This window comes from Staurois parvus, unplaced genomic scaffold (assembly GCF_062004578.1).
Source record: "Staurois parvus isolate SC_StPar_1 unplaced genomic scaffold, SC_StPar_1.0 ptg000230l, whole genome shotgun sequence".
Taxonomy (NCBI): domain Eukaryota; kingdom Metazoa; phylum Chordata; class Amphibia; order Anura; family Ranidae; genus Staurois; species Staurois parvus.
This window is the reverse complement of record NW_028318026.1, coordinates 5,529,471-5,552,322: the sequence shown is the minus strand read 5'-3', so window position 1 is coordinate 5,552,322 and position 22,852 is coordinate 5,529,471. Positions and strand designations below refer to the sequence as shown.

Here is a 22,852-nt window from a genome sequence, read left to right as displayed (position 1 = left end):
TTTCTGTATCTGTTTCTACTAACTGTATATTTACATATCATTTCTTGTAAATGAATAAGTCTTTTATATCCCCTTTGAAGATCTGCCGGTGATGTTCCCAACGGGACAGCTAATGAAACTGCATCCAGTTACACGGAGCAGAATGCCTTTAATGCGCAAATAGCAAATGGAGACAGCGGTCGCTCTCCTTCTCACGTTGCATCCAGACCCAAAAATATACCAGCACCAAATCCACCCTCTGCACAGGCTGGCACTCGAACTGGTATGTATGCTGCAGAATAACAAAAAAACAAACACCTGTCACGTTGCCTTTTCTTTAACCACCTTCCTTAGCTACCCTGTTAAAGAAGAACTCTGGTCTAACAGAAAAACAGTATTAAAACAAGCACTCATCTTAACGTCATACTGTTCAGTTTGGATGTCTGGCAAAGGGAGATTTTGTTTTGCATCATATTTGTACACACACACTGTGTGTCTATGTAATATATATAGTATATAGAAATGCTGTATATATAATTTTTTCTTTTGCCATGTTCAGTTCTGTTTAGCTATAATGTGTTAAGAAACCATTATTCCCTCCCTCAGATTCTAATATTTTTAAATCTTTCTTTCATGTGTAATTAATAGAGGCATTGGGGCAGATATTTTTTCTTTACAGAATGCTTTGTAGTTGTCCTTCTATATTACACTGGGACAATAAAAACTTGTTTAGAGCAGGTAGAGCTTAGTAAAGCTCTTTAAGTGTTTGTGGCATGTTGAATCTAGAGACCCTTATGGCTGGAGTTATGCAATAAACTCATCTTGGCTTCAGTGCAAGTGTCTGTCATAAGACTGTGAAGCACAGGCACTGAACTTACAACACAGGCTTTGTGTGCCAGGCCCCATTTAAAGAACAATGGCCTTTTTAATGTTTCTCAAATATAAATGTGAAATGTGTCAATGTAATGTAGAGAGTCTTATCAGTGTGTATTATTGCATTAAGAAGCTTTATATTATTGCATTAAAGAGAGCCCTTTTGACCCTGCTATCGCACTGCTAAAACCAATAGGCTCTCTGCAGTACTAATTGATAACTAGAGATCATCTGATCAAGGCTGAGAGCAGCAAAGTTTTGATGACAAGATGTACTTTCCCTAAAAAAAAAAAAAAAAAATGTGATTTGATGATGCTGATGCATTTCCTTTTGATCCATGTGAAGTGCAAATCTTAATGACAGATCCACTTTAACCCACTTAACCACAAAATGTAGTCTCCCTAGCAACATGCAGTCGTCTTGCATTCTTTTTCCACACCAGATAATTTGTGGTAACAGTGATATTATTGAAGAAGGATGACCTCTTGCATTTCAGCAGTGCACCATCTACCAGCGTGCTAGTTGAGCTTGTCCCTGAAAGAGTCTGAAAAAGCACCTCATCTCATTAAAACAGAGTGCTGAGGAGTGGTTTAATATAACCCTTTACCAATTTACTTTTTCCTTTTGTTGGAGATTAATTGATGTGCTGGACTTTTAGGCAGAGTGCGCAGAGCTGGTCATTGATCAAAAAGTCTAGCATGGTATAATGGAGTATATCAGATTGTGGGAATAGGGGCGCTTTGCGAGAATTCCTATCTGAGGATATCGATACTGGAACACACTGTTAATTCAGGTGTCTGATAGTGACTTCCACAACCTTTAAATGAAGCTAGTCATGAAAGAAATATGAAAACTGCAATTTCTGACTTCCTCCTGAAAACCAGGACCAATATTACTGACCCAGAAAGTGCTGCCGATCCAGTGCTCTTATTTCACTTGATGCAAACTTGTTCTGAATCACAAAATCAAAGCCAAATGAGAGCCAAACTAGAAATTTCAGAAAGAGGTCAAGTATGGTAACCAACTATGATCTGGTGTGGAAATCGTTCAGTAAAGGACACAGGCAAATATTTAGACTCTGGATTGTAGGCTTGTACCTTCAGGTGATTGGACATTGACAAGCTTTCAAAGACACACCCACTGGGTGCCTCCACTATAACCCATTACATGAGTCCACAGTTTATTGCTAGTGATCTAAGGTGCTGGACCTCTTCTCCTTCACTGAGAAATTGCTCTTAGCTTAGCTAGTTTCTTTATTATGTTGTCCTTTTATTTTTCAATCAACTCACTGTCTTATAATGCCACAGATAGAAGCAGGGTAACCAGATCATTGCAATGTTGGGAGCTGTACCCCTTCACCCCACGCTATGGGAATGGCCAGTGTTGCTTCAGGTGCTATACAGCACTCGTTTGGTCTTTTATACAGTCCAGCATTGTGGCCAGGTAAGACAGAGTCTCTCTATCTCTGACAATTCATTTAATAAACTGGGGGTTTATTTGAATTGTGTTTACTTCGAAGTACACTCTGATTTGACGCTAAAACTCAAGCACTCTTAGAGTGATTTGTCTTAGGTGGATGTGACATTACCCCACTGGCCACACACTTTACTGCCACTTTCATCTAGAGCCTCTATAAGGTACTCGGATGCTTCTTCCCACCCTTTCACAAGGAGGATTTGTTACAGGGCAGTCAACATCTGTTTTGCTGTGTTGTCTTTCTGGACATGCTTACCCTATGTTTCGCATCCTGCTCTGTAGATTTGACATAGACAAGTCAAAAGGGAGTCATTGCAAAGCCAAAGACAGTCGCTTTGCGAAAGGCCCGGACAACACTCAAACTCATAGTGACGATTCACTCCTTGAGCTGGAGCAGGAACTAGTTCTAACATCGGTGTTTACATCCAATATTGGCACTATTTTAGGTACTCTGCAAGCGGCCTACCCAAGAAAAGCAGAATTCTCTGCATTTATGTTACAGTTCCTCAGATGAATAACCGTTTTAATGCAACCATCTCTATCCAGGGCTCAAAATACTACTCCCTTGTGTTGAGTAGGATGCTAATATGCCTGCCTTAGATGAGGTGGACACAGAGGGGAACTAAAAGGACTTGGAGGCCGTATTGGAGGTAGCTACAGAAGACCTTTGTTCCCCCAACTGACATAAAGGTGAAGAGGGAGCTTCAAGCGACATGCTTTTTAGTATGGAAATACTCACTGCTTCCATCCGCAAAAGCCTTGGCATCGTTTAGACTGATTCTCCTCCATCTTGCCAAGCCCTTTTGGGTACAAAGAGAGGTAAAATCTTTAAAGATATACCCGGCTCATGAACAAATAGAATGTGCAATCTATGATGGGGTCCCTCCAGAAAGGATTTTCACTCTTTCCAAAATCTTTGCCAAGCTCTATCCAGTTGGACAAGCATTCACAAAAAGTGGCCTGTTCCTGGTAGTTCTCAGTCTTAAACAATCATCTCACTCTACCTGTTGAAGATATTCTTTGTTTCAAAGATTCTGTAGATCGAAAGTTTGATACATGCTCATAAGCTTACTTTACTTTTGCAGGCCCAGCCCTGCCACCAGTTCCCACTACAATTTTAGCTTGTCAAACTGCAGTGAACTGGACCAGGAAGATAAACAATCAACATGATCATTTCAGGATAATTTTTTTTAACAGTCTTTACAGCAATTGCATTGTGTTCTGTTTTTTTTTTTTTTTTGTGTGGATACCCTAGAAGCGCAGTCTTGGCAATGGGGGAAACCTTCCTTCTCTATCACTGGAAAGTGATAACAAAAGAAGTCTGTCTTTTAAGCTGTATAGAAGTGTTCTTGTCACTTAAGGAATAGGAAATATGGTCACCTGTGGAAACCAAGCACCCCAACATCTTGGATCTTAGAAAAATAAGATGACTCTGCAACGCTGAACTTCTTCTCCCGCAGGGACAACCAGTCAGGTGCAGTCAGACATTGCCTACATCAACCACAAAGGGGACACCAGTTGTCTTACAGCCCTTAAGGAAGCAAGCCAGGTCATTTCATGGATGGAGAATAGTTGTCTACAGTAATGTTAATTTGTATCGCCCGAGGCCCGGTACATGTAGTATGGGGCACTGGGTAGGTATTTTTTTTTTTTTAAACCATGGAGGCCGGGAAAGAATGTAATGCGGTGTGATGTGAACTGTATTACATTCAGTGGAGCACAGGGGAGATATCCAGGGTCTTTTAGACCTTGGATGTCTGAATAAAGAGAACTTGTCACCAAAAAAAATCATCACATAGGGGGCTTTGTAGCGGTTCAAGCAGTCCCTGACAGCCAGGTGCTCGGTGGAGAGTCATTTAAGTGTAGTACAAGCTGGTGCGGTGGCGAGCACAAGTAGTGTCCCGCAGTGACCAAGAATTCGTACACAGGCCCGTAGAGCCCCTAGTATCCTTCCGGATGTGCTTACAAATCCCAATTGGTAGCCCACAAATTCTGCAGCACCCGCACTTCCCCCCCATTCACTGCCCAACCCGGAATTCAGGTGGAAACCGCAAATTTAAATACTCCCCTTGATTTTTTTGGAGCTGTTTTTCATGGAAGATCTGTATACATTGATTGTGGATCAAAGCAATTTATATGCACATCAGTTATCGCTGCCAACCCAAATTCAAACCTTGCCAGACCATTCACATGGAAACCCATTATGGTTTCCAAATTAAAAATTTTTTGGGGCCTAACCCTCAACATGGGCATTACTAAAAAAAATGAATTGCGGTTGTATTGGTCCACAGACCCGATTCATCATATGCCCGTGTTCTCTCCTGCAATGGCCAGGCATAGATATGAGAGCATAATGTGTTTTATGCATTTCAATGACAACCCACTTTGTCATCCTCGGGGTGACCCTGAATTTGACCAGCTCCACAAAATGCGGCCCCTCGTAAATCACCCTAACCAAAAATTTGCAGATGTCTATACTTCCCAGCAAAACATCTGCATTGATGAGTTCCTCATTAATTTTTCTGGCCCCCTTTCATTAAAACAATTTCTCCCCAGCAAGTGTGCCAGATATGGGGTCAAGATGTATAAGACCTGTGAGAGGGCAACAAGGCTATTATTATTATAATAATACAGGATTTATATAGCGCCAACAGTTTGCTCAGCGCTTTACACTACAGTATATAGGGAGACAATACAGCAACAATACAGTTCAATACAAGAGGGATAGGAGGGCCCTGCTCCTTGGAGCTTACAATCTAGCTATACATATAAGTTTCGGATTTACGAGGGAAAAGATAGTCACATGGAACCCTCCCGGATGCCCAGACTACATGGGGAGCAGGGGCTAGATAGTTTGGGACTTGGTATCATCCTTTTTCTATATGGAGTACCACTTATACGTGTGCAATTTTTATTCAAGTGTGCCACTATTTAGACATTTGTACAATCTTGGAATTGGCGCATGTGGCACCATGCGACCTAATCGCTGGGGCTTCTCCCAATGGCTTGTAAATACCCATCTTAGGGGGAAAAAGACTACTTGAGAAATGAGCATGTCATTCAGCTGGATCACTGACTTGTTTATTCTGACAGCAAGAGGGTTTTGCTCTCAGAATACACATAAGTCAGTGTCGGCAGCGCTGTTGGATGAGATTTTTCATCCGCAGTTAAAAATAGAGCATATATGCCGAAGCATTGGGGCCTGGGGTGGCCAGTGGGTGGATGGCCCCTATGCTTCGGCATATATATTTTATAATGTTTTTTGGCATATTAGAAGTGGGTGGATGCAGGCAGGTATATACCGCACACTTTTTCTGGCACAGATTTCTTCTGTTTTTCATTCAGCCCACATAAAAATAAAGAACATAGCATATACACCCAACCGTGACCAGCGACGTACTAGTACATCACTGGACTGGCACCATTAGAAGTGGGTGGATGCAGAGCGGTATATTCTAACGGTGGGCATACCGCACACTTTGTCTGGCAGAGATTTCTTCTCTGTTTTTCATTCAGCCCACATAAAAAAAAAAAAAAAAAACATAGCATATACACCCAACAAGGACCAGTGACGTACTGGTACATCACTGGACTTTTGAATGGTTATACCAGGAGGATAGCTGCAGGCATCATCCTGTATCGTTTTTTTCAGCCAAAAGCAAAAAAGAAATCCTAATGGCTAATTAGCAGGATTGCTTTTACAAGCAGCGGGAGAAGATGCCCCTCCCCCGGTGCCTTCCAGGGTCTTCTTGGGCAGTCCCGTGTCATCGAGGGAACCTGAGAATGCAGCCGGTGTTTCTGCCAGCTGACCATAGAGCTGATTGGAGACGGAAATGGTGCCAATCATTTCTATAGTCTAAGAAATCGGAAGCTACGAGCATTTCATCACTTCAGTTTCGCAGGATATAAACAGTGCCATTTGTAAATTTGGAAAGCATCTGATCACACCAATCTTGGTGAGATTAGATAATGTAAGGGCAGAGGAGATATCTAGAGTCTGATAGACCCCAGATTTCTCAAAAAAGAATATATGACAATGCCCATTGAAGTTATAGGGGATATTTGCATTCCCTGTGATGGAATTAAAAGTGTAAAAAAAAATGAAAGGGACAGTGTAAAAATAATTTAAAAAATCAAAATAACGTTAAAAAAATTAAAAAGCACCCTTGCCCCCCCGCACTCGCGCACCTGTGTGCACGAGCATTTACCTTGTGCTAGTATGTAAACAACGGTTGCACCATGCATGTGAGGTATTGCTGCGAACGTCAGATCAAGGGCAGCAATTCTAGCACTAGGCCTCCTCTGTAAATCTAAAATTGTAGCTTGTAATGGCTTTTAAAGTGTTGCCTATGCATATTAAAAATTTGTGTCGTTTGTTGCCATTGTATGGAACATGTGCAATTTTAAAGCACGTCTTGTTTTGATATGTATTTACTCGGCATACCATCATATTTTATGTTTGACCAAATAATTGGCCAAAATATTGTGTTTTTGTGCATTAGAAGTAAAAAATTTTTTTTTTTTTTTCAAAAAAAATTGCATTTGAAAAGTTCTACGTGACATAAAAAATTGTATCACCCACCATTTTATTCACTAGGGTGTCTGCTTTAAAAAAAATATGTTTGGGGGTTCAGTGTAATTTCCTAGCAAAAAATACTCCTTTTTTTTTTTTTTCATGTGAACAAAAAGTATCAGAAAAGGCTTGGTCTTCAGGTAGACGAGTGAGTGATGTGGCATAAACTTCTAATGCTGGGCATAAAATGCCCCCATCCCCCAAAACTATCCCTTTTTGGAAAGTAGACACCCCAAACTATTTGCTGAGATGCATGTTGAGTCAATAGAAGAATTTATTTTTTTACCACAAGTTTTTGGAAAATGACAAAAAAAAATTTTTTTTTTTACACAAAATTGTCACTTAAATGATTTATTGCTCACACATGCCATGGGTATATGTGGAATTACTCCCCAAAATTCTACTACTTCTGTACAGGACCCCAAAATCCAATAAGCACCTTCATGCTTTTAAAGGGCTTTATTTCCTCATTACACTTCCTGACTACCTATCACAGTTTCGGAGGCCCTGGAATGCCAGGATAGTACCAACCCCCCCCCCCCCTTCCCAAATGACCCCTTTTTGGAAAGTAGACACCCCAAGGAATTTGATAAGAAGCATGGTAAGTGTTTTGCAGATCTCGTTTGTTGCCACAAGTTTTTGGAAAATTAAGAAAGAAAACATATTTTTTCTTTTTCTCTTTTTATATTTGAAAACCTTGTGAGAAAAAAATGAGATCTGCAAAATACTCACCATGCCTCCTTTTAAATTCATTGGGGTGTCTACTTTCCAAAAAGGGGTCATTTGAGGGTGGGGGGGTTGGTGCTATCCTGGCATTTCCACGCCTCCGAAACTGTGATAGATAATGAGAAACTGAATGAGGAAGTTTCGCACCTTCAGGTTTTCAAAGTGGTCATTGGATTTCAGGCTCCTGTATGTCGCTAGGCTCCCAAAAAGTCTCACACACGTGGTATCCCTATACTCGGTAAAAGTAGCAGAATGTATTATGGGGTGTAATTCCACATATACCCATGGCTTCTGTAGGCAATATATCATTTAAGTGACAACTTTGTATGAAAAAAAAAAAGTTTGTCATTTTCCAAAAACCTGTGGAAAAAAATCTTCCATGGACTCAATATGCCTCTCAGCAGATATCTTAGGGTGTCTACTTTCCGAAAAGGGGTCATTTGGGGGTGTTTGTACTATCCTGGTATGTTAGCACCTCAAGAAATGTGATTGGCAGTCAGAAAGTAAAAGCTGTGTAAATTCCATTATTTGTACCATAGTTTGTAGACGCTATAACTTTCACACACAGCAATCAATATACACTTATTGGGATTTTTTTTTTACCAAAAACATGTAGCAGAATACATTTTGGCCTAAATTGATGACAAAATTTGTGGGGTTTTTTTGGTTTTTTTTGACAGAAATGAGAAAATATCAGGTTGTTTTTTTCAACATTTGCAGTCTTTTTTTTGTTTATAGTGCAAAAAATAAAAGCGCACAGGTAATCAAATACCATGGAAAGAAAGCTCTATTTGTGTGAAAAAAGGGTGTAAATTTCATTTATGTATCACATTTTATGACCACGCAGTTGTCAGTTAAACTAGTGCAGCGCTGTATAGCAAAAAATGGCATAAATTGCAGTATATATACCATAGTTTGTAGACGCTATAACAAATTCTACACAGCATGAGAAGACTGTGGTTTTATTTGCACCAGATTGGCTCAGAAGGACCTGATACGCAGACACATTCAGACTTCTTGGAGATGACTCTCTGGCCTCTTCCCAGCAGGCCAGGCTTGCTATCTCAGGTTCTCCTATTCTATCCTGCTTTAACAACATGGGTGTTGAAGCCCTAGTCTTAACAAATGGGGCTTTCTAAGATGGTCATTCCTACTGTGCTAAAACCGTGAAAAGCCACTCATAGAAAGATCTACCAAAGACTACTCTGTGCCTCACATTCTGGCCTTCCTACAATTCAGGTTTTGACCAGAACTCCTGTACTTCTGCACTCATTCCACAAGATCAGTGGGATTTTACTAAACTTTCCAACATCAGGCTTCCATAGCCTAGATTTTAATGTCGCCACCTGGTCCTCTGTTCATACCTTTTCAAGGTTTTATCATGTGGACATGCAATCCTTTATGGATGCAGGATCCGGATGCAAGGTTCTTCAACTTTGAAGTTGGGTATGTTGGCCCTTGTTGAGTCTGGCACAGTTCTTTCTGTCTAGTTGTTGCCTACCCTTCTCTTTCATTGCTTGGGGATATCCAAGGGTCTATGAATACTGTGTGCTGTACTGTACAACTAAGATGAGAGGAAATTTGACTTGCCTGCAAGTTCCATATCATAGAGTACAGTACAGGACATAGGGCTACCTCCCTTCCATTCTTGGTTACTCTGCATTGCTTGCTGAAAACTGAGGAATGGGGCAGGGCTATAGGGGAGTAGCCCAGTGGGCATGTTCTCAAAAGCTTGCCAGCGTTCAATCAGCTGAAGGTACAAGCCTATAACCCAGGGTCTTATGAATACTTTGCCTGTGTCCTGTACTGCACTTCAAGATAGGGAATTTACTGGTGGTCAAAATTCCTCTTTTTTTTTTTTTTTAACAATGTTTATAACTAAAAAGTACTGCTCTTAATTGTACAGGACACAGCAATTGATTCTTAGGCCATGGGTTATATGCTGCTACCATCAGGTGATTGGACACTGGCACAAGCTTTGCTAGGTCCACCTCTAGTATATCCAAATAATCCTGCCAACTTTGTAAGGCTCAGTTTGTTACTTTTTTTTACCGTTTTTTCCTTTCCTTCTTTGAATGACAGTCTTGTCAAGATTGGAGTGTTTATTGCCTTATGGCTCAATAGTAGTTTCCACATTCCTTATACCTTTCAATACCCGTACAAGGATTATTACTTGCATCTGTAGTATACAACTATATTTTATCCATTTATCCTACAAGACACACTGCAGTGCTAAGCACACAAACTGTTTTGAAGGCACAGGTGATGAGGTAATCTACACTTTGCTTTTATTCTCAGGCTTTTAGGGCTCATTTACACTTCGACTTTAACACACATTAAAGCACCTACCTCTTCAGCATGCTTTTTTGATTTGTTTTTGATGCTTCTGTGATGCTTTTTTGAAGCTTTACTGAAACTTGGCAAATGCCCTGCGTGAGTTTATTTTCTATTTATTTTAAAGGGGCACAGTGGTACTCCCACTCAGCAGATCCCCAGCTAATTAGTACCCCCATTCAGAAGATCCCCAGATTATTAGTACTCTTGTCTAAGAGATCTTCCAGCTTATTAGTACCCTCGTTCAGCAGATCCTCTGCCCAGTAGTACCCTCGTTCAGCAGATCCTCTGCCCAGTAGTACCCCCGTTCAGCAGATCCTCTGCCCAGTAGTACCCCCAGCTCTGCTGATGCTCCACTCAGTAGTAGCCCCAGCTTTTCTGATCTCCTGCTCAGCAGTAACCTCCAGTTCTGCTGATCCTCCTCTTTCTCTCTGTTCCCAGCTCACCTACCGCTATATTGCTCCCATACTGTGCACCACGTTGGACATCTGCTAGTTTCTTCTGCTCTAGTCTCCCATCTGTGCTGATCCTCTGGCGCTCTGTTCTCTCTGACCCGGTCCCCACTCACCTTCCACTATAGCGGTCCCATGTTGCACACAGTGTATGCCATCTGCTAGTTGCTCTGCTCCAGCCGGATCTTACTCGCCTTCCTGCTGCTCCACACTTCACACCAGATGTGACGTCTGCACCAGATACTTCCAGAATAAATACACATGAACCGGAAGTGACTGCTGATAACGTCTTTACTGTTCGCTTGTTGGTTTCCCAGTGCATCCTGGGATATCTCATACCTGCAATACCCCCAAAACAAAGTGAAGTTAATTCTGTATAAAAACCTCTCAAAATCTGCAGGTGCTGTTAGCAAGCATCGTCGTAGACATCTATGGAGAATTTGGAGATGCTTTGAAGGACCATGAAAGCGACATGGGGTATAATTTTTGAAGCAAATTAAACACAACAGTGTGAACAGGACTGTAAGGTAACTTTTGATTGGCATTCAGAGCACTTTAAAAAAGTGTGTCAAATGCCACATTTTGAAGCAAGTGTAAACAAGACCCTATTGTCTCTTTATTAAGTCTTAGCGAATGTTTTTATAGTTTTTAAATTTGGTCTTTTTTTCCACTTCACTACTAGAAGTTCCATTTTGGCTAGTGACATAATGATTCTAAAAGTCCTAAATGCGTACTTCCGGCTGTTGTTTTCTACAGCCAATGGAAACTTATCATTTTGCCTTGGCACCTGTTGCCTAATACAGTGTACCTGGGAGACAGCCACAGAAGCTCAGGTATCACCTGAGTCGTCATCACACCAAACACGCTGAACCCCTTCACTCCATATCTGTTCTGTGGGTACCCAGCAAGGGAAGTTAATTACTCAACAGGGCAGGTTACAAGAGCTTGGGAGGGGAAGCACATGGGACAAAAAAGGAGTTCTGTTGCAGGCCCTAAGGAAACTCAGTTTCTCTTTTTCAGAGCAAGGTCTTACACTGGCACCCATCCAGCCCCCTCCTTTGGCCTCCCTCACAGATGTCCACATGCAGTCTGTCTGACCAGCATAGAATTACACTGTTCAACAAATGTTTATTTTTTGCCAGTTTTGGAAACAAAAGGATCCATTTCTTAATGAATTTCACATTCTGTGTTCAAATATAACAATGAAATTTGTCAATTGGCTCTAGTTTTTCTGTAAACGGAAAGTTTTCTACTATAGGCGTAATGACTACATAATGCACAATAATTACATAGATAGATGTCTTTCCACAAATATAAAGCAAGTGATATTGACTACATAACAAAGCCTAAATGGCATAATATATTGCATAGGATTACCAAGAAAAATTATAGCCATAAGCTAAGTTGAATCATTTTAATACTTAGGATTCTCACTAGTTTTGTCTTCAGTTTGTGTCGGTTTTGCTTCTCTTGGCTTTTCTCTTGTATTCGAGGAAAGGGCTATCTCTTACAACTGCACGTGACTACACGCTTCAGGTTCTTCCTCACTTGACTCAACCACGAAGGATTCTGGTGCTTTAGGAATTGGTAGCCCCTCTCCATAAGGAACTGGACGTATTGCCGATGGAATATTTGGATAGTGCACAGATAACTTTTTCTTCTTATTTAGCCCTTTTACAATTGGAGGCACCATACAAAAGTAACAATTACTAACATGATCTGTTGGCTCTCTCCAAATCATTGGCACAGCGAAAGGCATAGATGCCTTTTTTCCATTCAACCATTGCTCCAGTGCCATCCCACAAGAATTGCAGCATATATGTGGTGCCCAGCTCTTGTCCTGGTCTCCTATCTTGCAGCCAAAATACAAGTTGTAGGCTTTCTTAATCATTCCTGTTATCCTCCTTTTTTGTGAGATAAAAGTTATTTCACCGCAGATATAGCAGAAATTATCTGCTTTATTCACACAAGTTCGAGGCATTACTGAGTAGCCTATATAAGCATAAAACGAAATGTAAAGACGCTGTCGAACTACAATCAGCTACAGATACTGCAGCTTTTATGCAGTGAAGTGATGCAATTAAAGGCTAATATTGCATCATCTCAGTATACATGCAATTTTCTATTGGTCACCAGTATCAATTGCGCAATATGCAGCTGAAGTTGCATCATAATTTTGAATGGCTTACGTCATTAGATGGGTGAATATATCATGGAAACTAAAGCCAATCAACATTTTTTAGGGTCATTTTTGTTTTCAGCACCCCAAAATTATGTAAGATTAGCTAATTTTATGGCCAAAACTTTTTACCTGTTGAACAGTGTTATCTGCCACTATGTCTGATCTATCACCTGATCCTGCTTTGAATCTCTGCTGATGCGTGCTTTACCTTTTAGCTTGGTTTCCGGTCTGTTGTCCTTTCTTGTATTTCCTTTCAATGTGTTGCTGCTGTTTTGGCTATATTTTGCTTTCCCCTTGAATTATTGTTTGGGTACATCCCATGATCTAAGAATCAGGTTCTGTACTGTGCAATTAGGATAATAGGATTTTTGACTTGTCTGTAAATTTCATATCTTGGAGAACATTGCACCTTTTTTTTTTTTATTGTTTAGACAAAATGTAAACTGTAAACAGCTTTGCAGCTAACAGCCTGTACTGTTATCAGATCCCAATAGCAGGATCTCAAATGACACATACAGCTGAATGATTCAGAGGGACAAATTCCCACTATTGCCATCTCTGGTTTTTATCTGCATGACTGACATAATATGTAAAATGTTGCGTATATTATGTGCTACATGTTTTATTTCCTTTTTAATTTTAGTTTTTATTTTTATAAAGCATGAGTTTATAAATGTGTTAAAAAAATATAATCTTTACATAACACCTATTATAGTTTCCTGCTAGCCTTCTCTGGTACAATGATTTTTATTGAGTAATAATATCAAAAGTACAAACTGGGCGGTGAAGTCCCATGCAGGGGACAAGTTAAAAACATAAGAATAAAAAATGTGATAACAAACAAGCCTATTTTCAGGGAGATCCCATGGAAAGGGAAGTAATAGAATCCAGCTTCCAGTGCCGGAAGTGGCAACATATGACTGGATGAAAGGACCCAGGGCTTGACAAAGTGGAGGGGATGGGTATTCGCCCTCCTCGGTAGGTGGGAAGATGATCTAATAAGGGAAGGGATAAAAAGAAAGAAAGGGGGGGAAAAAGGGAGGGATGGAGGGGGAAGGTTAGAAAGGGAGAGGAAGAGAGGTAGCAGAGGGAAAGAAGAAAGGCGCAAAGTCAAGTAAAAGCAAAAAAAAGGTGTCTACAAGTTAAAACATCCCCTAGTGGCCTGGGGTACTTAGGCTTGTTGAGAGCAGAGTGGGGAGAGAATAAGACCACCATGGGTTCCACACTTTGAGAAATTTTGGAGTGGGAGTCATGAACTATGTAATCACTTTCTCATGAACCATAAGGGTGGTCAAGATGTTCTTTAGCTCCGCGAACACAACAGAGGGCTTCTTCCCAGCCCTGGCAATGGCACGTTTTGCCACTATGAAAAGGTTTGTTGCCAGTTTCAGCTGGTAGGAGGAGTGGGCAGTGGAGAAGTGTGTGCCATGGGTCCTTGCAAAAGGATGTGTGAAATAAGGTCAAAAGGAGGCCATAGACCCGTGACCAGAAGACCATCAGGCGGGGGCAGGACCACCATATATGGATCTCATCTCCATGTTAGCCACAGCCCCTGAAACATCTATTACTACGTGATGGGTTTGATCACTCACGCTATGCAAGCAGGGACCCAGTACCAGTGGAGGAGGACTTTATAGGCCGCCTCCATGGTAACCGTAATGAAAGAGCATTTGGGTACAGCAGACTAGGCCCTGCTCCAGTCTTCTAAATCTATGGAGGTTGTGAGTTCTTGTTCCCATTTGGAGATGTATGAGTGAGAGCGAGATGAGTTGCACGCAGATAGGGAGGCACAAATGGAGGAAATAATGCCTCGGGCACCCGCAGAAGGTAGGCAGATATTTCAACCGCCGTTTTCTGGAAAGAGAAGAATTGCGGCGGAAAGTGGAAATCTAGTGCTGGAGCTGAAGATCCCGTTGGCCTTCTGAAAGCTAGGAGAGTCCTACTTGAGAAGGCTAGCATAGTCCACCATTGCATTCTTACCTCTGTAAAGGTACCTGTAGACACTATAAGGGTGTTGCCTTGTAGAATTTTTATTTGGCATTCGTTTTGCAGATTTTGCTTGCAAGGTAAATCTTAATTTATCTTTTCATTCAAATGCTCTGGTTAGATATACCTGCTTAATGGTTTTGTATTTTTTTTGGGCAGAGATGATTTTCTATCCCCCCAACACAAACACATACACCTCCCAAGTAGCTGTAGTTTAGCTAAGTTTCTAGGGCTGTGCTACGCAGAAGTTGAATAATCATGGAGACAAATGGGAAACATTGTTTTCATCTCTTTGTGTTTACCACTTCCTATTTCTCCAGCGTTGAAATAGATTTCTGGAATCAAATACATCACACAACCATCACACACCGGAAGTGCTTTCATGTATGGCTTTGTCACCTAGAGAAACACCCTCTGCTGGGCTTCCTCTGCAAGCTCTCCCAATAGTTTAGTGATTCAGTTCCCGACAATGACTGAGGATGCAAAGTTGCTGAGTATAGGAAGTTGGTATAGGACAGCCATATTTTCTTCCTAGTTGAAGGAAAATGTCACTGTTGGGAATATTTAAGAGTGAATATGACATTTATCAAACATTTATTTGAATGTAAATGAATCGCAGTAATTTTAATGCATGCACAAGGAAGATATGCCTGCAGCAAATGTTTGGTGACTGTCACATCCGCTATTTTTTATGTTTTTTTATATAAAAAAAAAAGTATTTTGTATTCTAATTGTCTTTGAATTTCAGCCTGCCGCTACTATGACTTAAAGATGCTTTCCATGTTTCCTGTGACTTTAAAAATAAAGTCACAAGAAACATGGGAATCAGCTTTAAATAATAGTAGCGGCTGGCTGAAATTAAATGACAATTTTAAAATACAAAATACTTTTGTTCTTAAAAAAAAAAAAGCAGATGTGACAGTGGTCCAAACAATCTAATTCCTATACTAAGTGCTTCATTGTCTCTAAGCACTGTATGAACTGTAAGCAGCTTCAGCTACAGTACACAGTGCCTGTCTCACATCTGGAACAATGCAGAATTGGTCTGAGCGAAGATCAGCCATTCATAGGCAGCTTTGCATTCTGTGAATACAAAACTTCCTCTGAGAGGCTCTGTCAGAGAGCATAATGTCATCAGCCTACCCCGCTGACTTAGCCAATCAGAGGAATCTTTGTATTCAGCTGGAGGGGTGGGCTGATGACATCATGCTCTATGACTGACAATCAGAGAATGACAATTGTCATTCAAAGTGCGATAGCGCTGAAAACTGGCCTGGGCAGGAAGGTGGTATAAGTGCCCTGTAGTCAAGTGGTTAAAAAGAAATTGGACTATCTGGTAATTTCCCCCAGTGGCCACTGGTGGCAGTGTGCTGCTTGTTCTGGCCAGGCCATGTGCTGTGGATTTCAGAAGGACTGCAATTTTCTCCTCCAGCCTCAAGAGGGCGCAATGTTGCTTTGTATAGCCTACTCTTGTGCAGTAGAGGCAGGAAATAGAAGGGTGGCCATTTTTTTATGATTGCAGTCACACATGGGCTGAAGGATGAGGCTCCTGTGAGAATGCTGGGACTCACAGCAGTTTATGTGTGGATAATGAGGTGTGAATACTACCTATGGGGTAACAGCTTGACCAAACAGGACACGATTATAGCATTAGTCTGGATATTCTCAGTGAGCTTGTACAGCTGTTTTCTGTTACACCCCTGCTGGGGTATCCGTACACTTATAGAACTTGTGTCTTCAAAATAGCTTTCATCTGATCTACAGGAGCTTGCATTTAGACTGCACTGAAGTAGCATAGAGGCTGCAATAAGACTGCATTTGATTCATAGGTGCTTGGTTAGTCCTGCAAAGCTAGTATGGGGCCAAGTGCAGTTGATTTTAGCACAGTTTGATGAAACTATACGCTTCTAGAAAGTGGAGCAGGGCAGGTGCAGCATATTATTACATTATTACATGCATACCTACTTAATTATTGGATTTATACTTGCATGAGCTGCATGCATATACATGCATGAACTGCATTTTTGTACTTTTGTGAACTGATTTTTTTGTACTTGCGTGAACTACATACATATGCATGCGTGAACCACATATTTGAATGCTCTGCATATTTTCATGCATACTTACATAAACTGCATACTTGAACAGGTCTGCAGGCTTGTATACCTGCGTGATTGAGAAGCTCTAGTCCATCATGGCTTTGGACCGACATCCCTGTGGGACTGCATAATTAGGTTTTGGCAAATATAGTTGCTACATTATTTACCTTTTATGTGATTGAGGTACCAGCAGGTGCACCACCCACAGGTCCAGTGATCTTGGGGGGGGGGGGGGGGATGGGGGTAATGTGTCAATGTTCACATTTCTGGGTAAATGGTGGGGTCAGGTGTATATGGGCCACAGCGTTGGTCTGGCAATGCAGCCATTTCTGGTAAGTGGAGCTGCAATGCACTTCGGCCTCATTACTCGGAAGCACCTGATCTCGCCTAAACTCGGAAACTACGTTTTTCCCCTCTAGAGTCTGAGGCTGCTGTGTGTGGAGAAATATTTTGGACAGAGGATGCCAGTGCAGTCTCTGAGGTAATTCGAGACAATCGGTGCATTCGCAGGGCAAAATCAAACTGGTATGTGAGATGTATCTTAAGATCCCAAGTCACTAGACATCTTTCTGTTTCTGATAGGGTTAGTTCGATTATAGTGCTGACCTTTGTCCTAGAGAGAGATTTTGGGGGTCCATTGTCCTTAATAATGAATATCTTTGTGTGCTGATTTTTTTCAAGTCCATCGAGGGTGCTGCATTTTGCAGTAAAGAATCCTCATTTTTTTTGTTTTGAGGTACTGCTCTTTGGGCTAGCCACAGCCCCCAAGTGTTCACAAAGCTCATAGCCTGGTGCTAGGTTTGCTAGGGTCACGGGGGTGTCAATCTTAGAATACCTTGATGTTCCTGTGCTCAGGAAGCAGTCAGTTCCAAGCTTTAAAGTGAGATATAAGAAGCAAAAGGTATCCTTCAGTAGGTCTCTGCATGAGGAAATGGTATCTACGTTGAAGCAGATTTCCTATGTACGGTTTCACTCCGGGTCTGTAGAGGAACATTCTATCTATCTGGTTCATGAAGGTCCAAGCATTAGATTGGCAGAGAGCTTTGTCCACAGGGTATTGCAGAGTCTGAATTGGTGGGTGGTTGTTCTGAATATGAAGAAAGGGTAATTTTCCTTCCAGTGATAGGAAAGATAGTAGCCTCCGATTCCAGACTCTCTGATTTGGGGGGCTGGTTTGGAGGTGAATACAGTTCAGGGGACTTGATCTCCACAAGAGGAAAGACTGCCCAGCAATATCTTGAAACTCGGGCAGTACACTTTGATCTGGATTATTGGACAAACCAGTTGCACAAGTTGTGGTAATGGTTTGGTCTGACAATCCCACGGCAGTAGTTTATATCAACTACCAAAGCAGCACCAAGGGTTATGCTATTTCAGAAAAAGGTGCACCATGCACCACATTCTGTCTGGGGCAGAACAGCATGTTCCATCTATTGACAGTACATATCCCAGGTATAGGAAACTGGCAGGGGGTTTTCCCTAGCCGTCAGCGGCTGATACCGGCAGGATGGTCCCTGCATCCTGAGACATTATCGGCAATCTGTCGGCATTAGGGAACTCTGGATATGGATCTATGGACTTCCAGGTTTTACAACAAGTTTAGATATGTTGTGTCCAGGTCAGGAATCCCACTAATGGCCTACCCCAGGAGGGCTTGGTACACTGACATAGTGTATCTGGCAGTGGATGCTCTTTGGACACTTCTGGTCCTCCCAGACCTATTGTCTTGGGTCCAATAACATATCCTGCTTTACGATAGCTAGGACAGAAGGCCGGGCTATTGAAGCCCAGGTCTACAAGGATCGGGGAGGTCATGGTTCATGTTTTTCCGTACTGTTGAGCGACAGGAAGCCGGCTTCAGGGAGCTTCCATTATAAGACCTGTAAATCTTATTTGCCTGGTGTGAAGCCTTTTCCCTATCAGGGGAGGAAATGGAATTGACCTTTGGTGTCGTTTAGGGTCAGATTTCGGCTCTATACAACTTTTCCCATAGATCCTTGTTTCTCACTCCTTGATTCGTATTTTGTACTGGATGTAACATGGATTGTCCTGTCTGGTAGGCCACCCTGGTGTCCTGGAGACTTGAACCTGATCTTTGGATGTTCTTGCAGAGGCCACCTTTTGAACCAATTAAAGAAATGTAATCTTTTGACTCAGAAGGTGGCTTCTGTGATTACTGTCACTTCAGCAGGAAGAGTGTAAGCTGGCGGCTCTTTCATGTAGGGAGCCGTTCTTAGTCTTGCAAAATGATGAGGTGATGTTGCGTCCTCATCCATCTTCTTGCCTAGAGGGGTTTTTAGTTTTCACTTAAATCAGGACAGTGTCTTGCCTTTCTTATTTTTCTAGTCTACAGTGGGCAGGGAAAAGATCGCTGTATACTCTGAATGTGCATCAGATGGTCAAGATTTACTTGAGTTTGGCGGCACAAGTCAGGATTCCAGGTTTGTGCTGCCAGAAGGGCCCAGAAAAGGCAGGCTGCTTCCAGGTCAACTATTTCTCATTGGATCTGCCAGTTAATCAGTCAAGCCTATGGTTTGAAGGATAAGATCCTTTCGGGTGAGAGCACCTCTACCAGGAGTGTGGAGACATCTTGAGTGATCTGCCATTGGGTGTCCAGTTGCTCAGATTTGCAAGGACGCTACATGGGCTTTGGTTCACATGGTTCTACCAGGTGGATGTGAGAGCTGCAGAGCACTCTTTGGCCGCACCGTCTTGTGAGCGGCTGAGTAGATCTTGTTTGGTTGTTGGCGGTGGCTATCATGGTGTTACCCTCCCCTTAAAATGTCTTTATTTCTTTGACACATCTACCATAGTCATGAATAGCCCGCTCTGTGTCCTGTGATGTACGATAAAGAAAATTGGATTGTTTCTGCATACTTACCTGAAAAATCAATTTCTAGGAATTCACCACGTGACACTGAGGTCCCTCCCCTCTTTCTGGAATTTCATTGCTTGCTACAAAAACTGAAGTACTTCCTGTGTAGGAGGGGTTATATAGGAGAGGACTTCCTCTCTGATTGGTTGGCCAGTGTCCATTTACCTATAAGTGGCATATAACACACATAGTCATAAATAACCTGCCCTTTGTCCTGTGATGTACTCTTTTTACAGCTATGTAGAAAAAAAATCCAGTTTTATTTCCCAAAAATATGTTGCAGAATAAATTTTGGCCTAAATGTATGAATAAATTAGATTTTTTTTTTATTGGATATGTTTTATAGCCTAAAGTAAAAAAAAAATGTGTTTTTAATTTCGCTTTTTTTCCATTGATAGAGCAAAAAATTAAAAACTCAGAGGTGATCAAATACCACCAAAAGAGAGCACTGTTTGTGGGGAAACAATTTATGTAAATTTCATTTATGTACAGACCTGTGCGACCGCACTGTTGTCAGCTAAAATAACACAGCGCCACATAGCGAGAAATGGTCTGGTTGTGAAGAGGGATAAATCTTCCGGAGCTGAAGTGGTTAAGAGGCAAAATGTATATTATAGTAATAATGCAAAATGACAAAGTATAGTTTTCTCTTTGATAGAATTTTACCAGTTTAAACAAAAAATATAGTTCTGCCTAACCCGTGAAGCATGTCAGTGAAGGTTTTTTCCTTGAAATGGCCACTTGTGTAGCTGTTGCTTTTTCCCACTGGTTAAATATGTGAAACTCCCCAGTTTACAGTATATCAATAGCATAAGTATATCGAAATGATAGTCTGGTCCTGTCCTTTATACTGGATGAACAAATCCAGCACAGGAGAAACCAAAGTATTTGTTGCTAACACACCAAGGATTATTGAAGTAATGTCCAAGTGTTTTTTTCAGTAATCGATAAAGTGAAACATTTCGGGGCCATGCAGGACCCCTTCGTCAAGCTTGTGATAAGTGCAGGAAAGAGTACAAAGAGTACAAAAACCGGTATAGGAATACACTCCTGACCTCTGAATTCATATGATGTCATGAAACCCGCCAAAAGTATCAAATAATGACCCTGTCATATAATACATTCCTTGTGTGAATGTTATGTCAATAGAAAGGTCCTGGGCCCAGTACATTGTGTGGACATTATGTGGCTTAATAATCCTAATTAGAGTCCTGGACCATGCTGCACCAATTCAGGCGTAATTATAGGATTTTCCCCAATCTAGGAGGTGCACAATCCCTGTACCAGCCAAGGTGTCGTATTCAGGTGGAGCATGATACAGAACTTTATAACTGGGATGTGATTACTGAATACATGCTTGGACATTCTATCAATCCTTGCTGTACTGGCAATATGTATTGTAGTTTATTGTGCCAGTTTCCAGCTGGCAGTTGCTGCAGTACACATTTATTGCATGCCTTTTCTGTGAAGGTGTGCAATGGGAGTCTTTTACGTGATAGTAGGATCAGGGTGTACTAGGTACACCCTAGAAATTTAGATCATTTTTTTTAGGTTGAACCTTGAGCCCCCAAGATCGACATCTAGGTAGTATAACCAGATGGTTGAAGAAAGGTTTTAGCTGGCTGCCAGCTAAAATTTTCTTTTATCTACAGTACCCTGATTTCTAAACCTAAAGACATTAAAGTGGACCTTTCCCAAAATTCATATTAGAATGTATCCCTGTATACTAATGTAAAATGACCTACCACTGCTGTCTTAAAAAATGTTTTTTTTCTTTGCTTTACTTACCTTTTTTTCAGTGTTACTTAGTTCTTCCCCCAAAGGCAGTGGTGATGTAGCCCTGATTGCACAGATTCCCTCTGGGAAGGCAATGGTAAAATCTGGTACCTAAACTGCATATCTAAGCTCGTCATACTGTGCATGGGCAAAATGAAGTGTATGACCTCTTTCACCTCATTTGAGATGTCACAAGATTTCAGGGAAAGTTTTTTTTTTTTTTTTTTTCCTCCCTCTCTTTTTAGTGCGACAGATGTGTGTAGTATTGTACGGCACATGATGTCATGCGCTTCACTTTGTGCATGTCCAGTATGAAGTAAGATTTCTAAAATGGTGGGGTGGGAACTGAGGCCCAGAAAGCAGAGAGGCAGGATGAAAACTGATAGAAATTAAGAAAAACTCACATGGACATAGGTAGGTATACTTGTTCTCCCCCCCTCACATATTATTGCTGGTTTTGTGTGTTCTCCCCCCCTCACATATTATTGCCGGTTTTGTGTGTACGACTTTAAGCATGCTTCCAAAAGTCTGCTCTATTGGTTGATGAAGGTTCCCTAAAATTGGACTGAAGACTGTGTAATAATCATCATTTTACGGGTATTCCTACATACCTTTCAAATTCGGCTGTGCAGGCAAGTCTGCGTAGTCGATGCCTACCCATTTACTTTCTATGCCCACAGTCGTGAGGAAAAAAAATAAACTGCTCTGGCCGCTGTGCTGAGCTGAAAGTCCACGTGAATGAGCCCTATAACAGCTGTCTTCATTATTTTCATGCAAAATATACAACCACCTCTGTAAAGGCTTTTTGTGGTCTTGGGTCTCTTTGAGAAGACACAGATACATTTATTTTAATCCATGCCCTAATTTTCAATTAAATAGCTTTTTGTCCTATGAATATCTTTGCTAATTGTCCAAATATATGTATACCACAAGTGTGAGTCGGTGTTGGTTCAAAATGCTGCAACCTAGACAGGCTTATCTAGTACTACGTGCAACCAGCAAGTCCCACATCATAAAATGTAATCATTATAGTGTGTATGTGTGTGTATGTACTGATTGAGCTGATATTAACAACGTTTATCATTGATGCAGATTTTTACCTGCTTGACACCAATAATTTTTTTATACTTTCAGTTAATGGCACAAGTACTGCATCTGAAGTCAGTAGCACATCTTGCCATGAAACTGCAGCAACTTCTGTAGGATGTCACATATCAGATTGTACGGACTCCACAAACAATACAACGGACATACCAGCAGTGGACACATCAGAAAGCGGCACAGCTGCTGTCAGTGCTGCGGTTGAACCTGTAAGGGCTACGGACTCAACATCATCATCATCTGCTGCTGGCAGCTCGAGTCCTGAAGCAGCGAAAACCAGGCAAGCGTCTGTTACAGCCTCTGTGGATCCTGTGAGACAGCAGCCCAGCAGCACTGCAGAGCCTTTACCACCTGGGTATGCGCATGGATTGAGCTTTTCTAGTTGGTTAATGATCCCTGTTCAGCCAGCTGTCACATCTA

At 41.4% G+C, this 22,852-nt stretch overlaps 1 protein-coding gene across 4 annotated transcripts in view; it reads left to right on the top strand.

Annotated features, from left to right (window-relative positions):
* WWP1 (WW domain containing E3 ubiquitin protein ligase 1) overlaps positions 1 to 22,852 on the top strand; it is a 238,101-nt gene that overhangs the window by 170,995 nt on the left and 44,254 nt on the right. For all 4 annotated transcript variants that reach the window (XM_089679707.1, XM_089679708.1, XM_089679710.1 and 1 more), the window contains 2 exons: positions 81 to 262; positions 22,466 to 22,787. In XM_089679707.1, coding sequence (XP_089535833.1) covers positions 81 to 262; positions 22,466 to 22,787 — 504 coding nt within the window. The remainder of the gene's footprint in view (positions 1 to 80; positions 263 to 22,465; positions 22,788 to 22,852) is intronic.